Here is a 19,660-nt window from a genome sequence, read left to right on the forward strand (position 1 = left end):
TAAGTCGGGTGCTAAGATTTGAACAAGGGATTTTGCACCCTCCTGGTTTTTTTTGGGGGGGGGTAGGAAAGGTGCAACTCCTTGCATAGTGGGGAAGCATGCATCCACTTTCCTGCCTTGGGGAAGGAGGGCTTTGGGTGTCCCCAATAACGGGGCTCTCAGTGGGTCCATTCCTGGGGGAGGGGGTTCCCCTTTTTGCCCACTCCAAAGTTCACTGCATTTGGAGGGGGCAGGAAAGATGCAGATCCTTGCATTGGGGGAGCAAGCACGCACCCCTCCGTTTCCTGCCTTGGAGGGGGGACTTCGAGTCTCCCCAATAAACGGGGCTCTTGATGGATTCCTTCCTGGGAGGGGGATCCCCTTTCTACCCACTCCAAAGCTTTCTACATTGGAGGTAGAGAGATGCATCTCCTTGCATGGAGATGGGGGGAGGGAAGCATGCACCCTCACTTTCCTGCCTTGGAGGGGGACTTCGTGTCACCCCACTCATCCTTGGGGAAGGGCGGCTCCCCCTTTCTGCCCAGCCCCCCAGCCCCTCCTGCGTTCCCAGAATTCTGATCTGCAAGCCAAAATGTTTAGGATCAAATCCACCTTCCTCCAGGAAGTGTGTATATGTGTGTGTGTGTGTGTGTGTGGAAGGAGGGGGGGTGTGAGAAAAACAGAGGCCCGGCTGGAGGGGGTCCCCGTTTGCGTGGGAGCGGCTGCCAAGAACAACCCCTTTGATTCAGATCAGAGAGAAGGAAGCGATTAAGGAAGTCTTTGTTTTCCTGGGTTTCTTTTCCCTTGCTGTTGACATTGAGCGAGAGAGAGAGAGAGAGAGAGAGAGAGAGAGAGAGAGAGAGAGAGAGAGAGAGAGAGAGAGAAGGAAGGAGGGGAAGGCTTGCCAAGTTGGCCGCACCCTTGTCGTCTTGGGCCGATGCCACGCGGCTTGTGGACGCTGTCTAGAGGTCACATTCAGACGGAGCAAACTTCTGGGTCACATAGGGGCAGGGTAGGAGGGCGGGGAAACAGAGGGGGGGGGCTACTAGCTCCCCACGGTGCTTCCTACTTCCTCCCTTACAAGCCAGCCCTTCCCCCCTCCTCCTCCTCCTCCTCCTCCCCCTTTCCGTTCCTGCCCCTCCTGGCACCCGGAGCTGCTTGCTGGGGGAAAGGCAGGCGAAGGCTGGCAAGGGAGTTTGTGGAGGCTGGGGAGGGAATCGAATCGAATCCTCTTGCTCCTCCTTAAAAGAGACACACACACACACACACACACACACACACACACACACGGCTGGGAAGCAGGCGCTCAGGGAGCGAGCAGGTGGGAGTCTGCGCCCGCTCGGAAGAAGAGGAGGGAGGCGCGGACCAAGTTGGAGGATTGGCACTGCCAGGGAAGGAGGAGGAGGAGGAGGAAGAGGAGGAGGAGGAGGAAGCCTTCAGGGATCGGCTGACCTTTCCCCCACTTTGGACTTGGCACTGGCGGCAGAAAAACCCTCCCCGGAGCAGCAGCGGCGGCTGGGCGCACATGCCTCTTCTCTGGGACTGGCCGGAGAGAGTCCGCCGCGAGCAAGAACGCAACAGCGGCATCTGAGCCAGCAAAGAGGAGGAGGAGGAAGAAGAGAGCATCTGAATTAGCCTCCTCGTCTCTTCTTCTTCTTCTTTTCCCTTTCTTGGATTTTTTTTTAATCTGGGGGAAGCAAGCGGGGGGAAGGAGGTTGCTTTGTTTGGCCTGACCTCCTCCTCCTCCTCCTTCCCCAAACTCCTGAGAATCCGCCTGCCTCCTTCCCCGCGTATGGTTTCGGTCGAGCAACCAGCAGATGAATGTGGACCAGGATGTAAGTCTGGGGGCTTGTAAAGGGCGGGGGCAAGAGGCGGGAGAGGAGAAGTGGAAAATCTGAGCTGTTTTTGAGTGTGCGAGATGTTGGGAGGGAGGGAAGGAGGAGGAGGAGGAGGAGTGTCCCACTGGCGGGGTTCTTGGTGGGAAGGTCCCCGGTGTGGGTGATGCCCAAAAGCACCCGTGCCCTCTGCACCGGACCTCCCAACGCCCAGATCTAGCTGGGATGGGAGACATTCTTCGGGGTTGTTTTTTGTTTTTTTTTTCTTCCTAAAAGTTTGAAATTTTAGCAGGGACTTTTTAAGAGCAGCGGGGAAGGGAAGGCAGCCAGGCGGGCAGGCAGGCGTGGAGTTTGTAGGGAGCGCAACTTACTGGGAAGTGGGGGGGGCTTTTCCCAGCTGTGTGGGACACACTGGGTGTTTTCCTGGCAGGAGCCACGTCTTTCCCCAGGCGTGTGTGTGTGTGTGTGTAATTATAGTTTTGAAAAGCAGGTGTTGGTGTGTTGTTTTTTTAAATCGGAGGTGCTGGAAAGATAAGGGCAGCTGTGTGTGCCAAGTGTCGGCTGCTGCTGGGAAGATGGGCAGGCAGGGACGTACGTGGGCGATACCCACGGAGTAGACCTCACAGGATCAAGCAGGTGTGATGCCAGCCTGGGTTTGAAGCCTCCTTAAAGCTCTAGAGCCCCCTCCTGGCATTTTCTGATGGGCACAATGATGCATTTTTCATGCCAGCCACTTGAACTCTGCCCATTAATCGGGATGTGGCTTTATTTTATTTTTTCAAGGTAGTTTGTTGAAAACTTTTGCAAAGTTTGTCAGAGTTTGCAAGGAGCATCTCTCCCCACCTTTCCCCGGGGAGTCTTTTAACAGCCCCAAAAGGCAGACATAGGTGAGACTCAACTTTAGCTAAACACCCCAGAGGTGAAAAAAATAAAAACACCGCAGATTAGGACCGGACACGAGTTCAGATCTGACCACAGAACAGAGGGTGCAGCACTGGCTGCTTGCTGTCGTGCAATCCAGTCTCCACCCAGACAGGCAGTGTTACAACAGCCCTGTGAAGCAGGCCACTTTATTCAAGGGAGGAAGCAAAAGGGGGAAAAAAGAGAAGGGGCTTTCCCCAAAGTTTAGGGTTTTTGGAGAGCGATCAAAAGACCTCCGGGAAATCCATTCTGGGTTGCCAGGTTCCTGTTTTAAAAAAAAAATATTATTATTTTTTGAAAATGAAGGCTAAAAGGAGTTGTTTACAAGGGGTGTTTGCGAAACTCTCCAAAGTTTCACAGGAACGTTGGGGTTGGTGCAAATCCAGCGGGCTGGAGCAAAAGAAGAAGGGGGGGAAAGAGAGAAACAAATTTCAAATTCTCAACAGGTGCCAAGACAAACACAGTTGCACCTTCCCGATTCCTGAGTCAAATGACAGGCGGATGAAGCAATTTTCATCCCATCCTCAAAGTTCTCAGGCGTTATTCCGACGTCTATTTTTATCCTCTTGCCTTTTATTTTATTATTTTTAATCTGGAGAAGATTAACCGTGGTTTTATGGCCCTCTCTCTCCCTTTCTCTTCCTTAGAGAGAGAGAGAGAGAGAGAGAGAGAGAGAGAGAGAGAGGAGAATAAAATAAAATAAAAAATAAATAGAGGGAGAGAGAAGGGTTCTCCTTTGGCAGAGTTTAGCGTGCTTTCATTAAAAAGGCCTTTGACACAACCCCGAGCAAGTCGGTTTGGCCCCCTTTGGGTGATTTTTTTCAAGGGGGGAAAAAACCGACCGATGGGTTTACCGCTGAGATTTTGTCTGTTTTGCTACTTGGTTAGCGTTTAGGGTTTTTTTCTTATTCCGTCACATTCTGGAATTTTTCCTGGTGGAGGTGCTTTTCATGTCCCTGTTGTTGACCTGAATGGCTTGGATACTTTTGGAGGGTTTGGGCTAAATCTCTATTGGATGCTTTGATCAAAAACAACGGACCGGATCTATCCTTTGCGTCGTCCTAAAAATCAGTGCGACGATTCGAAGAAACAGGCGAGATAGGAAATCAAACTTACTCTGTAGGTCCATGGGAAGATAGGGAGCTTGGCAAGAGCCAAAAAGCAGAGCGTCAATCAAATCCTAAATACGGGAAGTTGTCGGCTTACAACAGTTCTCTTAGCAACTGAGGTTACAACGGCACTGAAAAAAAGTCACTTGTGACCGTTTTTCACACTTACGACCGTTTAACTATTACCATCTGGCAGATGGTACGGGATAATAAAAACAAGGACAAACAGGCTGAAAAACAGCTTCTATCCCAGGGCAGTAGCTCTGTTGCATTCTATTGTATAGGGCAATATTAACACAATATTAATTAACCTTAAGAAAGTTCAAAACATCTTCACCTTTTTTTGAACTATTACCATCTGGCAGATGTTACAGGAGAATAAAAACAAGGACAAATAGGCAAACAGGCTGAAAAAACAAGGACAAATAGACAAACAGGCTGAAAAACAGCTTCTATCCCAGGGCATTCTATTGTATAGGGCAATATTAACACAATATTAATTGTATAGAATGCAATTGCCCTCTCCCCTCTTTGGAAGAGCTTTAAGAAAGTTCGAAACATTCTCCTGCTACCTTAAGAAAGTTCAAAACATCTTCACCTTTTTTTTGAACTATTATCATCTGGCAGATGTTACAGGAGAATAAAAACAAGGACGAATAGGCTGAAAACCAGCTTCTATCCCAGGGCAGTAGCTCTGTTGAATTCTACTGTATAGTGCAGTGTTGGTGCGGTGTCAGGGGTTTTCAATTCAATGTGTGGAGTGTGAAGGAGGTGTGTTTGTGTTTATTTTCATGGTCATGATGTGCACTGAAGGTGAGGTTTGATTTTGTTGTACGAGGTGCAATGACAATCAGGTAAACTAAACTAAAACTAAAGCCTTTTAAAAAAAAACTCTCTGCCTTCAACCACCTTCCTGTACCTGCTTTTTTTTTTAACCTTCTGCTTTTCTGCCTTGTCCACCCAGGTCTCCTTGAACATGGACGCAACTGGTCCGCCATTGCCCGCATGGTGGGGTCGAAGAGCGTCTCGCAGTGCAAAAACTTCTACTTCAACTACAAGAAAAGGCAAAACCTGGATGAGATCCTGCAGCAGCACAAATTGAAAATGGTAAGTGGGGAAAAAATGGACTTCACATCCAAGGCCAAGCCTTGTGACTTGGAGTTGTTTCCTCCGGGTTTGTGTGTGTGTGTGTGTCGGTGTTTACCTGCTGGCCTGGCTTGGTGTAAGCGCTTAAGATGGGGTTGTGTATACGTCTTAACAAACCTTGCTGCGCCGGCTTCGTGGCCAAATGTTTTGACTCTGGAGGAAAAAACTATTTGCCAAGTTGTGGTTTATGGGAGATGGTGCACATTCACACAGAATAGAATAGAATTCTTTATTGGCTAAGTGTGATGGGACACACAAGGAATTTGCCTTGGTGTGTATAGCAATAGCAATAGCACTTATACTGCTTATACTTATATACTGCTTTACAGCCTAAGCGGTTTACAGAGTCAGCCTCTTGCTTCCAACAATCTGGGTCGTCATTTTAGCCACCTCGGAAAGAGGGAAGATTGAGTCAACCGCGAGCCTGGTGGGATTCGAACTGACAAATTGCAGGCAGCTGGCTGCAGCTAGCTGAACTCTTAACCATTACTCTCTGTGTACATAAAAGATACATTCGTCAAGAGTCAAGAATCATCAGGTACAACACTTAATAATAGTCATAGGGTACAAGAAGCAATCAAATCATACTAGGAAACAGTCAATATAAGATATTGGAGAATAGAATAGAAATAGAATAGAATAGAATAGAATAGAATAGAATAGAATAGAATAGAATAATGAATGGAGTGGAATGGAGAGTGGAGTGGAGTAGAGTAGAGTAGAGTAGAGTAGAGTAGAACAGCGGTCGCCAACCAGTGGGCCGCAGCCCACTGGTGGACCATGAGAAAATTTTGATGGGCCGCAGAGAAATCTCACCCCAGAGCACCTCCCCCAAAGCAATTAATCCAGGCTGCGCAGAAACACAAGGCTTGTGCGCCCACAGGAACCCCTCCCCGCCCACTCACTCCTTACCCGGCAAATTTGCCTGCTAAATTGCTATTTTTCCTTTTTCCAACCATCAGCTGTTCTGCTGTGCCGGGAGATTTAGATTAACTAGGAAGCAGGAAACGGTTGGATTTCTTGCTTTTAGCTAGTCTTTAGATCTTCGGCTCTGCTTAAGCACAGCCGAACCTCCTTAGGACTGAAGTTTCTATTATTCAGTGCAGACTCACGGCAAGCAAATTTTATGTGACAGGCTGAGCTAGCCGATGGCAGATAGATAGATCACTGAATGATTCTGTGAGCAACTCATCTGCCTGCCTGCTTTGCCTGATTTTGGGTAAAATTGCTCTTTTTTAATAAAAATTCAATATTTATACTGTTCTCACTGTCAGAAAATCTCTCCTTATTTCCAGGTTGAATCTCTCCTTGTTCAGTTTCCATCCATTATTCCTTATCAGGCCTTCGGGTGCTTTTGAAAATAACTTGACCCCCTTCCTCCTCTCTGGGGCAGCCCCTCAAATATTGGAAGGCTGCTATCCTGTCTCCCCTGGTCCTTCTCTTCCCTAGACTAGCCAGGCCATGTTCCTGCAACCATTCATCGTATGTTTTAGCCTCCAATCCCCTGTTCATCCTGGTTGCTCTTCTCTGCACTTTTTCTAGAGTCTCAACATCTTTTTATAGTGTGACCAAAACTGGATGCAGGGCTCTAGGTGTGGTCTTACTAAGGCTTTATAGAGTGTATTTCAAGGCACCCAGCTCTTCGGATACCACATTGGCTCCATCCATTCTGTCGCTTTTCTGAAGCCAAATCTCTTCCTTTTTCATAATTATTATCCCAAAGATTTATCTCTCCCCTTCCAGCGAAGGGCTGCAGCCGAGCGCGTTCAATAAAAGCATAAAGGAAGGCATGTAAATCAAATCTAAAACATCCCAAATAAAACTACCAGTTTGAAAAAGAAAAAAACACCATGAATTAAAATCATTCTTGGGTCCCAAGGCAGTAGGGGCTGAAGGCCTTGGATGTTATTTTAGGGTGAAAGTTCCCTTAAAATATAATAGCCGAAGAAGAAGAAGAAGAAAAAAAAGGAAACCTTGAAAAAACTTAGAAAGCAAACAGCTGAAAAAAAAGAACAAATAGTCTTTGGGAAAGAGTCCTCGACTTGTGAGCAAAATTGGGAGCAGAATTTCCGTTGCTAAGCAAGGCGGTTGTTAAAATGAGTCGAACCTGATTTTGCAGTCTTTTTTTGGGGGGGAAGTCATTAAGTAAATCATGCAGTCGTTAAGCAGACCCCGCTTTCCCCATTCATTTTGCTAGTTGGAAGCCGGCTGGGAAAGTTGCAAATAGCCTTCCCGTGTCCCGGGGACGTTGAAACTAAATATGTCATAAATATGTGCCGCTTGCTAAGCGCCTGAATTTCGGTTACTTGACTGTGGAGGTGTGCAGTGGTCATAAGTGCAAAGACTGGTCATCAGTGCCGTTCAATGCCGTTGTGACCATCGTTAAACGAATGCCCGCAAACCCTTGGGTTTTGGAAGAAGCCAAGGAGTCAAGCTGGAATAGATGAGAGGAAAGGTGGCTTTGTATGGCAGACTCCCTAAGCCAACCACCATGAAGCCATATATGATGGCTTGGTTCAGCTGAGTTGGATACATAAGAAGGAAAAAAAATCCCCATACTCCTCTTTCTTTTCCACTTTTTGGGTGCTTGTTCTTCTTTTCCACTTTTTTTTCCCCCTTTCCAACTCATGTTTGGTATCTTGAGCTGTCTTTGCAGAAAATTAAAAAGCCCAGCCTCCCCCCCAAAAAAACAAATTATACACCATATTAGTGGCGTGGAGTTGAGTAGTACGGCTTAGGTACAGTAAGTGTGAGCGTGTCCGTTGTGTTTGTGCACTTATCTGTTGCCTAAAAAGTGACACAGAAGAGAGGTTCAGCAGCGACAACAGCTGTTGTGTTTCTTGCCCTGGGTTTGATCTTATCCGGAGGATCAGAGAGGGCCAGGCAGACTAGGAGCAAGCGAGGGAGTTAATTGTCTATGTGTGTGTGAGAGAGAGAGAGAGAATGAGAACAAGAACTGAGCAATAAGTGTGAAATTTGCAGAGAAAGATACAGATAGTTGGATGGGACCTTGTAGGTCATCTAGTCCAACCCCCCCGCCTAAGCAGGAGACCCTACACCTGAAGGAGAAGAGAAACGAACCATCGTACAAATCAGGCGAGAAGGAGGCAGCAGGCGGCAGAGAGGGCTGCGAAGCCAGATTTAACTCTGCCTCGACTTACGACCACCATCGAGCCCAACATTTCTGCTGCTATGCGAGACTGTTGGGAAGGGAGCTTTTTTGGCTCCATTGGTCCAACTTTCCTGCCGCGCTTGGTAAATAAATCAATGCAGGTGTGAAGCTGGTAACACGCTTGTTAAGTTGAATCTGTCCTCCCCATTGACTTTTGCTGATCCAAAGGTTGTAAAAAGGGGATCGCATCAGGGGTGGGATTCCAAGTTCTTCACCACTGGTTCTGTGGGTGTGGCCTAATTTGTGGGTGTGGCATGGTGATCATGTGACTGGCTGGGCGTGGCTTGCTGGCTGGGCATGGCACGTAACCTTGGAACTCTGCAACTGTCGTATGTACCTGCCAGTTGCCAAGCCTCTGAATATGAATCCTGTGATCACGGGATTGCTAATGCAATCCTAAATTGCATTGACAGAGGGATACAATCAAGATCAAGGGAGGTACTAATTCCACTCTATAAAACCTTAGTAAGATGACACCTAGAATCCTGCATCCAGTTTTAGTCACCACACTATAAAAAAGGATGTTGAGACTAGAAAAAGTGCAGAGAAGAGCAACCAGGATGATGAGGGGACTGGAGGCTAAAACCTACGAAGAACAATGCAACACTAAATAGCATTAACAGAGGAATTCAATCAAGATCAAATAAGGTACTGATACCACTCTATAAAGCCTTAGTAAGACCACACCTAGAGTACTGCATCCAGTTTTGGTTTCCACACTATAAAAAAATTGTTGAGACTCTAGAAAAAGTGCAGAGAAGAACAACCAGGAGGATTAGGGGACTGGAAGCTAAAACATACAATGAACGGTTGCAGGAACTGGGCATGGCTAGTCTAATGAAGAGAAGGACCAGGGGAGACAGGATAGCAGTCTTCCAATATTTGAGGGGCTGCCACAGAGAGGAGGAAGGGGTCAAGCTATTCTCCAAAGTACTGGAAGGCCAGACAAGGAATAATGGATGGAAACTGAACAAGGAGAGAGATTCAACCTGGAAATAAGGAGGAATTTTCTGACAGTGAGAACAATCAACCCATGGAACAGAAGATGCCTTCGGAAGTTGTGGGCGCTTCATCCCTGGAGGCTTACAAGAAGAGATTAGACTGCCATTTGTCAGAAATGGTGTAGGGTCTCCTGCTTGGGCAGGGGGTTGGACTAGATGACCTTTATGGTCCCTTTCAACTCTGATTACCTGTTATCTGTCATAAGTGTGAAAAGTGGTCCTGGGTCACATTTTTTTCAGTGCGGTTGTAACTTCGAACAGTCAACGGTGACCGTCGTAAGTATGAACCACTTGCCCAAAACCATCTGAATTTAGGCAGTCCTTGACTTACAACAGTTCCCTTTACGGACCGTACGAAGTTGCAACGCCACTGAAACAAGTGACTGAACGACCGTTTTTCATACTTAACGGCCGTTTGCGGCATCTCCACCAGTCACGGGATCCAAACGGGCAACTGACTCCTGTTTATAACGGTTGCCGTATCCCGGGGTGAGGCGATCCACTTTTGCGACCCTCTTGACAAGCAAACTCAATGCGGCAAAAGCTTAACGACCGTGTTGCCAACTTAACCAACGGCAGCTTTTCGTGTCATAGCTTGTTGGCAAGGGAGGTCGTTAAAACGGGGCAAATCCATCTATATATCTCCCTCAGCGACAGAGAGGGTGATTTTGAGCCGAGGGCCGCCTGTGCATCCGTTGAACGACGGTGTCGTTCCAGCCTCTCCCTTTTTCCCTTTTGCCCCCAAGGAGAAACTGACGCAAAGTGAGACAAAAAGATGTTGTGGCCTGGGTTGTGTGCAGAAGTTGCCCGAGTCCCTTTCGAGGACGCGTCTGGCTGCGTTGGAATGACTGAGTCACTGTAGAGGGGGTGGGGTGAGTCCCCCGTTTGGAAAACCGTACCGGCATCCTGGGGCAATCGGCTAATTGGATTTCTTCGGCTTGGTCCCAGCCCTCTACAGTCCTCACCAAATGCAGCCGAAGGCCAGGATCGTACCAGAGGGTGGCGATGACGCAAAAAAAAGCAGTTTAAAAAAAACAAAACCCTATTAGCATCCTAGGATTTGAATAGTAGCCTTTTCTTAAGTTCTGGAGCTTGAATGGAAAAGAGGCTGAACACTCAGGGTTAAAAGGTTCAAGGCGTTGAAAAGGGAGGGTTTAAATTCTGCGCTTTTCCGCTTGGGGAGATCTGCTTTTCAGGATAACAGAGTCGGAAGGGAACTTGGAGGTCTTCTAGTCCAACCCCCTGCTCTGGCAGGAAACCCTCTACCATTCGAGACCAAAAGGTTGTCCAGTCTCTTCTTAAAAGCCTCCGGTGATGGAGCACCCATTCCTTTTGAATAACAGACTAATAGAGTTGGATTAGATGACCTTGGAGGTCATCTAGTCCAACCCCCTGCACAAGCAGGAAACCCTATACTATTTCAGACAAACACTTATCCTTTCTCTTCTTAAAAACCTTCGGTGATGGAGCACCCACAACTTCTAGTGGCAGGTTGTTCCATTGGTTAATTGTCCTCACTGAGAAAATTTCTCTTTATTTTCAGATTGAATCTCTCTCCTTGTTCAGTTTCCACCCATTATTCCTTGTCTGGCCATCAGGTGCCCTGGAAAACAGCTTGACCCCCTTCCTCTCTGTGGTAGCCCTTCCCTCAAATACTGGAAGGCTGCTCTCCTGTCGCCTCTAGCCTTTTTCTTCACTAGACTAGCCATGCCCAGTTCCTGCAACCGCTCATCCTATGTTTTAGTCTCAAGATCTTTGATCATCTTAGAGAGATTCAGATTAACAGAGTTGGAAGGGACCTTGTAGGTCATCTAGTCTACCTCCCTGCCGTCCAAGCAGGAGACCCTACACCATTTCTGACAGAAGGCAGTCCAGTCTCTTCTTGAAAGCCTCCATTGATGAAGTTCCCACAACTTCCGAAGGCAACTTCTGTTTCACGGGTTGATTGCTCTCATTGTCAGAAAATTCCTCCTTATTTCCAGGTTGAATCTCTCCCTTGGTCAGTTCCCATCCATTGTTCCTTGTCTGGCCTTCAGGTGCTTTGGAGAATAGCTTGACCCCTTCCTCCTCTCTCTGGCAGCCCCTCAAATATTGGAAGGCTGCTCTCCTGTCTCCCCTGGTCCTTCTCTCCACTAGACTAGCCATTCACCAAACTAGGAATCTGAGTTAGTAGCAGGCTAGATGAATTGGCACCAGGTAAGAGTTCATAGACTTCAAGGACAGGTAGAGTTGGGTCTCTTACATGGGTGTAGAGGCTCCAAACTCACAGCGCATTTGAACATATCCTCTTTTTTTTAATGACCTTTATGATTTACAACTGTAATGGGGCGGTTTCCTTATGGTCGTATGTCGAGGAGTAGCTGTTAAAGGTCTCTCTCTCTCTCTATTCTCTGATGCATCTTCCTGATTGATGTCATTTGCCTGTCTCGATCATTTTCTTCAGACCAGCAGTTTTTTTTTGGAGTTTCTCTTGTTTTCTTTTTTGGCAAAAGAACAATGAACGGCTCATCTGCTTTGCGTTGCCATTATTCTTTCTTTCTTTCTTAAAAAGGGGAAAAAAAAAACCCACGCTATTGTTTGCTGTAACAACAGATGTCATAAATCTGAACAGAGAGAGAGAGGGAGGGAACAAAAAGCTTTTGGTTAATCTAGCATCCCGTTTTTTCCTAAACATTTGCTACTCCGCGTGCACACAACCAGCGGGAGCGCTGGGCCAAGGATGCGTCGAACGGAAGGACTCAAACCCGTGTTAAAACGGGTCGGAAAGGTGGCTTGGGAATCCCAACAGTGCTTTTTTTTTTTCAGGAGGCAACTGGACTGCCTTGTTTTTTCTTTTGAAGACCTTTCACTTTTCCTCCAAGAAGCTTCTTCAGCTCTGACTTGGATGGTGGGGAAAGGAAGGATTTATACTCCTTGCAGACAGCTGGTCATTTGCATCCCTTTTAGAGGGTCGTTGAGGCCACTTGGAGGTTTATCTGTGTCTTTGGCGTCACATGAGTGGTGCAAATGGTTCCAATTTTTTTTCTCTGGAAATCCATTCCTACTCCCACTCCATTCCAGCGGGGCTCATCCCAAATTGTATAGCTAAAAGTCCTTCGGGTCATGGTTGTCCCAAAGATACCTTTTCCAGAGGCAATTGGACTTCCTTCTTTTGAAGAAGTTTTGCTTCTCATCCAAGAAGCTTCGTCAGCTCTGACTGAAGTCGAGGATTGCAGACTTTCCTTTGGAAGCCATGCTCCTCCAGGTGGGGCAAACCTTTCCCTGGTCCCCAGAGGTTGTGAAAGGACCTTGGAGGTCTTCTAGTCCAACCCCCTGCCTAGGCAGGAAATCATACACCACTTCAGGCAAATGGTTGTCCAACATCTTTTTTAAAAACTTCCAGTGTTGGAACATTTACAACTTCTGGAGGCAAGTCGTTCCACTTTTTAATTATTCTCACTGTCAGGAAATTTCTCCTTAGCTCTTAAGTTGCTTCTCTCTTTGATTAGTTTCCACTTGTTGCTTCTTGCCCTGACATAGTAATCATAATATACATAATCGTTCAATAATAAACTCATAGTAATGACGACGATTAACCTGGTGAAGCATTTCCTACCCTGCCTTTCACCTTCATCCTGGACCAGGCAGTTCCCGGGTCACATCTGGAGCGCCGTGATTTTTAATTTCAAGTGGATTCTTTATTTTTATTTCTTTAAATCCCTCTTTTGCCTTGACCCTCCGTGCTCCAAACGGAAAGCCTTTGGGAGAGAACAGCGTGCCCTCCAAAGCTGGTTCCCCAGTTGTTCATTTTCGATGCTCCCTCAGGGTTGGCATGAGTCACCCAGGACGCAAGGAAGAGGCGGACGCGCCCGGGACCGCTTCGCCATAGTAACGGCAGCGTTGCCGCGGTTTGTGTTCGCATCATCAAGCAGCCCTGATAATGTGCACTTATCCAAATGGTGTGTCTGGCAGGAGTTCAAACTCAGCCACGGCTCTCCTGTACCCATGAAATCCGGCGTTGTTTAGGTTTGTTTGTTTTTTTCCCCTTCTTCCCCATTTTATTCGAGTTTATTCCAAGAGAAAACCCACATTAGGAAAGCAAAAAGAAGAGGAAAACAATGTTTTTTTTTTAAATTTGAACAGCGTGTTGTCCAGGAACAATTAGTTTGGAATAACAAAACGATAAGCATAATAAGTAATCATAATATACATACAGTGTTTCCCCGAAAATAAGACCCTGTCTTGTAATTTTTTTTGCCACCAAAAAAGGCACCAGGTCTTATTTTCAGGGGATATCCTCCACTGACTAATCTCACTTGCACGCGTCGCTCCCAGCCTCCTTTTCTCTGTCAGAGGCCTTCAGGAACCCCTTCTGCGGCTGGAAAGGTTTTCCTGAAGGCCTTTGCAGCCGATAACAGCTGCGGATCGATCCAGAGCTTTGTTACCAGCTCCAGAGGCCTTCAGGGAAAGCCTTGCCAGCCTTGCCGGCTGCAGAAGGAATCGGCCGGCAAGGCAGGTGTCGGGGTGTGCGGAGCCTAGCTACAACTGTCCAAAGGTAAGTAGTAGGGCAGCTCCACTCCCCCATCCCCCCCCCCGTTTAATTTTTACCCGTCCACTCTGGAGTGGGTGGGATCTTAATTAGGGCTTATTTTTTGGGGGGTAGGGCTTATATTGAGCACAGGTGTAAAAATCAAGCTAGGGCTTACTTTCAGGGTAGGTCATATTTTCAGGGAAATGGTATCATTAATAATAAACTCATAGTAATAATAAGATTAGTTTATCCATGCTGGAAAACTTTCATTATATCATTAATCATTCTCTTAATCTTTTTTTACTTTCTAACCTCTGTTTCTGTTAGTGAGCCATTGGTAAAACAAATCCCATGTTAGAAACTATTCTGTTTTCTACCTTCTCCTTTATTTTTACTGTCAATCTGTCCATCTCTGCGCATTCTAATATTTTTATTTATAACCCTTTCGTCTGAAGGGATCTCTTCGTTTTTCCAATTTTGTGCAAACACAATTCTTGCTGCTGCCAAGACATGTAAGATTAGATACATGTTCCCTTTATTATACTGTTTGGGTAAAATATCCAACAAAAATATTTCTGGTTTAACATCAATATGTTGCTTTATCATTTTTTTCTAACCATGTATGTATTTTAGTCCAATAGTTTTTTTGCAAAAATTTTAAAAAAATCACCAAGCCAGGGTTTTTCGTTGTTCTTTTTCATGACCAAGACAAGAATTCACCATTTCCTGGTTTTTAGCCTGGTGCTTTAACCACTAGACCAAACTGTCTCTCCTTGCATCTTCCCAGGATGAGATCAGAATTATAGTGAGCAGAGGTGCCAAATGATGAATTCTAGGTCTTTTTGTAAAGCCGGAGTAAAAATTTCAAAGTATTTCTCACACACACACACACACAATTCATGGGTGATATTAATGCGATGGACCGAAGTAGTAACAGCGGGCATGCAATTGTGGGTGTTTCTGTAGGTGTGGTTGTGTAACTCTTTTCCTTCCTTCTGCGGTGCAGTTGATGCTGTAAGAAGTTGTGATGTTGGGGAGGTCGAGCCAACTTAGCAAAAAATACTTTCGAAAATGGCTATTTTAAGCCAATTCTCGGAACCTTAGCTTCTTTCTTTTTAGGTTTGTCATTATTATTATTTTGCATTGCTATATAAAACATTTTCTCCAATCCCAGGTCCCTGGAAGGCAATTTGCACTCCTTTCAGCCCTTGCTGTTTTCAAGGAGGGCTGTTTCAATCTCCTTGTGTGTGTGTGTGTGTGTGTGTGTTTAACAAAATAGTCCGTCTTTGCTGCCAGTGGCGACAAGATGGGGATCCACCAAGATCCATAACCTTCCTTTTCTGTTGTGCTTTGCTCAGGAGAGAGAAAGGAACTCTCGGAGAAAGAAGAAAAAGAGCTCTGCGATCCAAAACGAGGAGAGAACTTTCCCCCCGGTGACCGAGGACGAAGAGATGGGCCAGGATGGGTCGGGCACCAGCGGCAACGAGGAAGAGATGGCCGAGGAGGTCGAAGCAGAAGGTGAGATGTTTCTCCAGGATGAGGCTGAATATCTTGGTCCGTTTTCCCTTGGACCAGGGGTCCCAACCTTGGCAACTTCAATGCCTGCGGAGATTCTCGATCGTGCCAAAGTCATGCTTGTCCCAAAGGCTTTTTCAAAAGGCAACTGGGACTTTGGTTTTGCTTGAAGTCATTTTGCTTCTCAATCCGAGAAGCTTCTTCCATTCTAGTGGAAGTCAGAAGTCAGCCAGAACGGAAGAAGCTTCTCGGATGAGAAGCGAAACGTCTTCAAGCAAAAAACATAGGGAAACCTAGTTGTCATTTTGGGGGGGGGGGGGAAACAACAACTTTAAGACTTGTTGGATCTCAACTCCCAGAATCCCTCAGCCATCATGGCTGGCCTGTGGAATTCTGGGAGTTTAAGTCCACCCATCTTAAAGTCACCAAGGTCTAGAAACCCTGCTGTAATCCTTAATATTTCTATTTTCTCAGCTAGTTTGCCACTAAGGGTTGGCCTTCATGTCCAAATCACATTTTGTGCCCCAGCAGAGGATTGTATCATCACAAAGAGGCTGATAAACAGATTTTCTGGAGAAAGAGCAAGAGTTAAAAAACTTCCTGATTATTACTTAGCAGGACTTCTGAGTTTAATCTTTGGTAGCCGCTGTGGGATCAAGTCTTGGTTCTAGGCAAGATCATTGTGTCCTGCCCCTGTCGGAATCTGAATCTGAGGAGGAAGACGAATAGCTGACAGGGAGTGGGAGTGTGGCTCCGTTGGCTGTGGAGGAAACTGGGGAAGGGCAAAGTCCGGCTGGGCAGAGCAGGTCAGAGGTAGAACAAGGGAGAGGGAGTTCAGAGGAAGATCCAGGCCCACCCCCTCTTCATCCTAGGGCATGCAGGAAGGAATGGAGAAGGGAGCAACGGGGTTGCATGGCTTACAAGGGAGGAAAGGGCCCTGATTCCCTTCATTAGCCACACCTGGGAATGGGAATTTAAAAGAACTTGAAGGCTGACTGCAGCAGCTGCTGGGAGCAAACGTGAGTTTATCTTGTGTTGATTTTGCTTATCTGTGTTCCCTGGCGTCTTCCCAACCGTGTGAGTTTTGCCATGCCTTCAAGTCTGAAATTCTTGCTCCTGCCCTGCCAAACTAATTACTTCAATTTGGCTTGTTTGGACTTTAAGTTACAGTTTGTGTTGACCATGTTTTGGACCTGATTCTCTGCAGCCAAAGGCTGTTCCCGGGAGAGTTTTTCTCCAGCCCAGAAGGTAACCAGGACACTGGGGGCAAAGTTGGAGCTAGTAGAGGTATTCCTACTGATTATATGACTGTGTTGCCTTTGTGCCACGCCCCTTTGGGTCATCACATGTTGCTTGGCTGATTGACATCAGAGACGGGTTAGAAGAATACAAAACAACAAATGGACAACCTTCCCTCTTCTTCTGTGGGAACCGATCCAGCAACTTGTAGAAGCTTGGCTATGTGTAGGTAGTCCTCGACTTACAACAGTTTGCTTAGTGACTATTTGAAGTTACAATGGTACTGGGGAAAAAAGTGACTTACGACCGTTTTTCACACTTTAGGACCGTTGTAGCATTCCCCCGGTCATGTGATCAAAACTTGGATAATTGGCATCCGGCTCATATTTATGACGGTGGCAGTGTCCCGTGGTTACATGAGCCCCTTTTGCGACCTTTGTGACCAGGGAAGGCTGATTCACTTAACGACCGTGTTGTTTTAACAACTGCAGGGATTCACTGAAGGACGGTGGCAGGAGAGGTCGTAAAATGGAGCAAAATTCACCTCACTTGTCTCGCCGAGCCGTGGAAATTTTGGGGCTTGGCTGGCAGTCATAAGTTGAGGACTTGCCTGTATTGCAATGTCCCCATTGAACTTGGGGGGAAGGGAAGGAATTATTTAACAATCCTGTCCCCGTTCTCCCCCCCCTCCCCCCTCCCCCCTGATCTCTGATGAGAAGGACCGGGGTTGACCTTGAAACAGTTGGAAATCTTTTCCAGGCAGTGCTTAAAGGAACTCATTACAAAGCAGGTTTTCAGGTAAATATTCTGTGTCGGAGACGCAGGGATGAGTCAGAGACAATGGGAGGAGGAGGAGGGGGGGTGAGATCTCACAGAGGGGGATGCAACAGCTGGTTCCGAGGACACAGTCGGCACACACGTGTGGTGCGCTCTGCAAGTTCGAAGCGAGAGTTGGTTTGGTTACAGGAACTGGGCGTGGCTGGTCTAGGGAAGAGAAGGACCAGGGGAGACAGGAGAGCAGCCTTCCAATATTTGAGGGGCTGCCGCAGAGAGGAGGAAGCAGGTCAAGCTATTTTCTAAAGCAGCTGAAGGCCAGACAAGGAATGACGATGGAAACTGATCCAGGAGAGATTCAACCTGGAAATAAGGAGGAATTTTTTGACAGGGAGAACAATCAACCCGTGGAACAGAAGTTGCCTTCGGAAGTTGTGGGAGCTTCATCCCTGGAAGCTTTTCAAGAAGAGACTGGACTGCTCTCTGTCAGAAATGGTGTGGGGCCTCCTGCTTGGGCAGGGGGAGGTTGGACTAGATGGCCTACGAGGTCCCTTCCGGCTTTGTTAAGCTGTCATCTGGTTGAATGTCATTGGAGGCCAGGCACCGGGACCTCTCAGCTGGAGGGCAGGTCTTTGAGTGCCCCCCCCTGCCCCATCGCGCATCTTAAAGGGGCGTGGGTCTTGCAAAAAAGGGGGCCCACGCTTTGCAAACCGGCCTGCCCTTGCATTGAGCTGAAAGCCAGCCTTTTTGCCTTGGCGTCGTTCCGTTTCTTGTAACGGATGCAAAAAACAGCCGAGGCTTTTCCCAGAGACCCGCTCGGCCCCTCCCAGATTCTCTCCAGATTGCAAAGTGCAAAAAAAGAAAAATAATAAAAAAAGTAAAATTGGAGCCGAGCCAAGATCCTGCAAAAGCTTTCCCAACCGAAATGGGGGGAGAGTGGCACTTTCTCTCTCTCTCTCTCTCTCTCTCTCTTCTCTCACTCGTTCTCTAGCAGAACGTGTGCCAAAAGCTCTCTGAGATTCCTTGCTTAGTTTACTTTGCGGAAGGGAAGAGGGGAAGCTGCCCTTTCGGAGGCGCTTGGCAAGGAGAGAGACATCAGCGATGCTCGGAATTTGGTTGGAGGACTTAGGAAATAGGCAGAGAGCTTCCAGTCTGGCTTGGACACCCTTCCCTGTGGAGTGGATCCAAGCAGCGATTCTCAAACTCTTGGCCATTGTAAGATGTGTGGACTTCCAACTCCCAGATTTCCCCAGCCAGCATGGGTGAACTTCAACTCCTTTCAATATGGGTGGACTTCACCCCCAGAATTCCCCAGTCATCACTTCCAGTCCCTTCAACGTGGGTGGACTTCAACTCCCAGAATTCCCCAGTCATCACTTCCAGTCCCTTCAACATGGGTGGACTTCAACTCCCAGAATTCCCCAGTCATTACTTCCAGTCCCTTCAACATGGGTGGACTTCAACTCCCAGAATTCCCCAGTCATCACTTCCAGTCCCTTCAACATGGGTGGACTTCAACTCCCAGAATTCCCCAGTCATCACTTCCAGTCCCTTCAACATGGGTGGACTTCAACTCCCAGATTTTCCCAGTCATCACTTCCAGTCCCTTCAACATGGGTGGACTTCAACTCCCAGAATTCCCCAGTCATCACTTCCAGTCCCTTCAACGTGGGTGGACTTCAACTCCCAGAATTCCCCAGTCATCACTTCCAGTCCCTTCAACATGGGTGGACTTTAACTCCCAGAATTCCCCAGTCATCACTTCCAGTCCCTTCAACATGGGTGGACTTCAACTCCCAGAATTCCCCAGTCATCACTTCCAGTCCCTTCAACGTGGGTGGACTTCAACTCCCAGAATTCCCCAGTCATCACTTCCAGTCCCTTCAACATGGGTGGACTTTAACTCCCAGAATTCCCCAGTCATCACTTCCAGTCCCTTCAACATGGGTGGACTTTAACTCCCAGAATTCCCAGTCATCACTTCCAGTCCCTTCAACATGGGTGGACTTTAACTCCCAGAATTCCCCAGTCATCACTTCCAGTCCCTTCAACATGGGTGGACTTCAACTCCCAGATTTCCCCAGTCATCACTTCCAGTCCCTTCAACATGGGTGGACTTCAACTCCCAGAATTCCCCAGTCATCACTTCCAGTCCCTTCAACATGGGTGGACTTCAACTCCCAGAATTCCCCAGTCATCACTTCCAGTCCCTTCAACATGGGTGAACTTCAACTCCTTTCAATATGGGTGGACCTTCTCCTCCCAGAATTCCCGTTATCACGGGTGAACTGACTCCCAGAATTCCCTAGTCATCATTTCCAGTTCCTTCAATATGAGTGGACTTCACCTCCCAGAATTCCCATTCCCCCGGGTGAATTTTAACTCCCAGAATTCCGTAGTCATCACTTCCGGTCCTTTCAACATGGATCATTTCAACTCCCAGAAATCCTAGCCAGAAG

The 19,660-nt window shown here is 47.3% G+C and overlaps 1 protein-coding gene across 1 annotated transcript in view; it reads left to right on the forward strand.

Moving 5' to 3' along the window:
- NCOR2 (nuclear receptor corepressor 2) overlaps positions 1–19,660 on the forward strand; it is a 218,467-nt gene that overhangs the window by 116,532 nt on the left and 82,275 nt on the right. The window contains 2 exon segments of the mRNA XM_087942977.1: positions 4,809–4,951; positions 15,032–15,191. Coding sequence (XP_087799103.1) covers positions 4,809–4,951; positions 15,032–15,191 — 303 coding nt within the window.

The sequence above is a fragment of the Notechis scutatus genome, chromosome 13 (genome assembly GCF_049901735.1).
Source record: "Notechis scutatus isolate UNSWTSFEM ecotype Mainland chromosome 13, rNotScu1.2, whole genome shotgun sequence".
In the NCBI taxonomy this organism is placed as follows: domain Eukaryota; kingdom Metazoa; phylum Chordata; class Lepidosauria; order Squamata; family Elapidae; genus Notechis; species Notechis scutatus.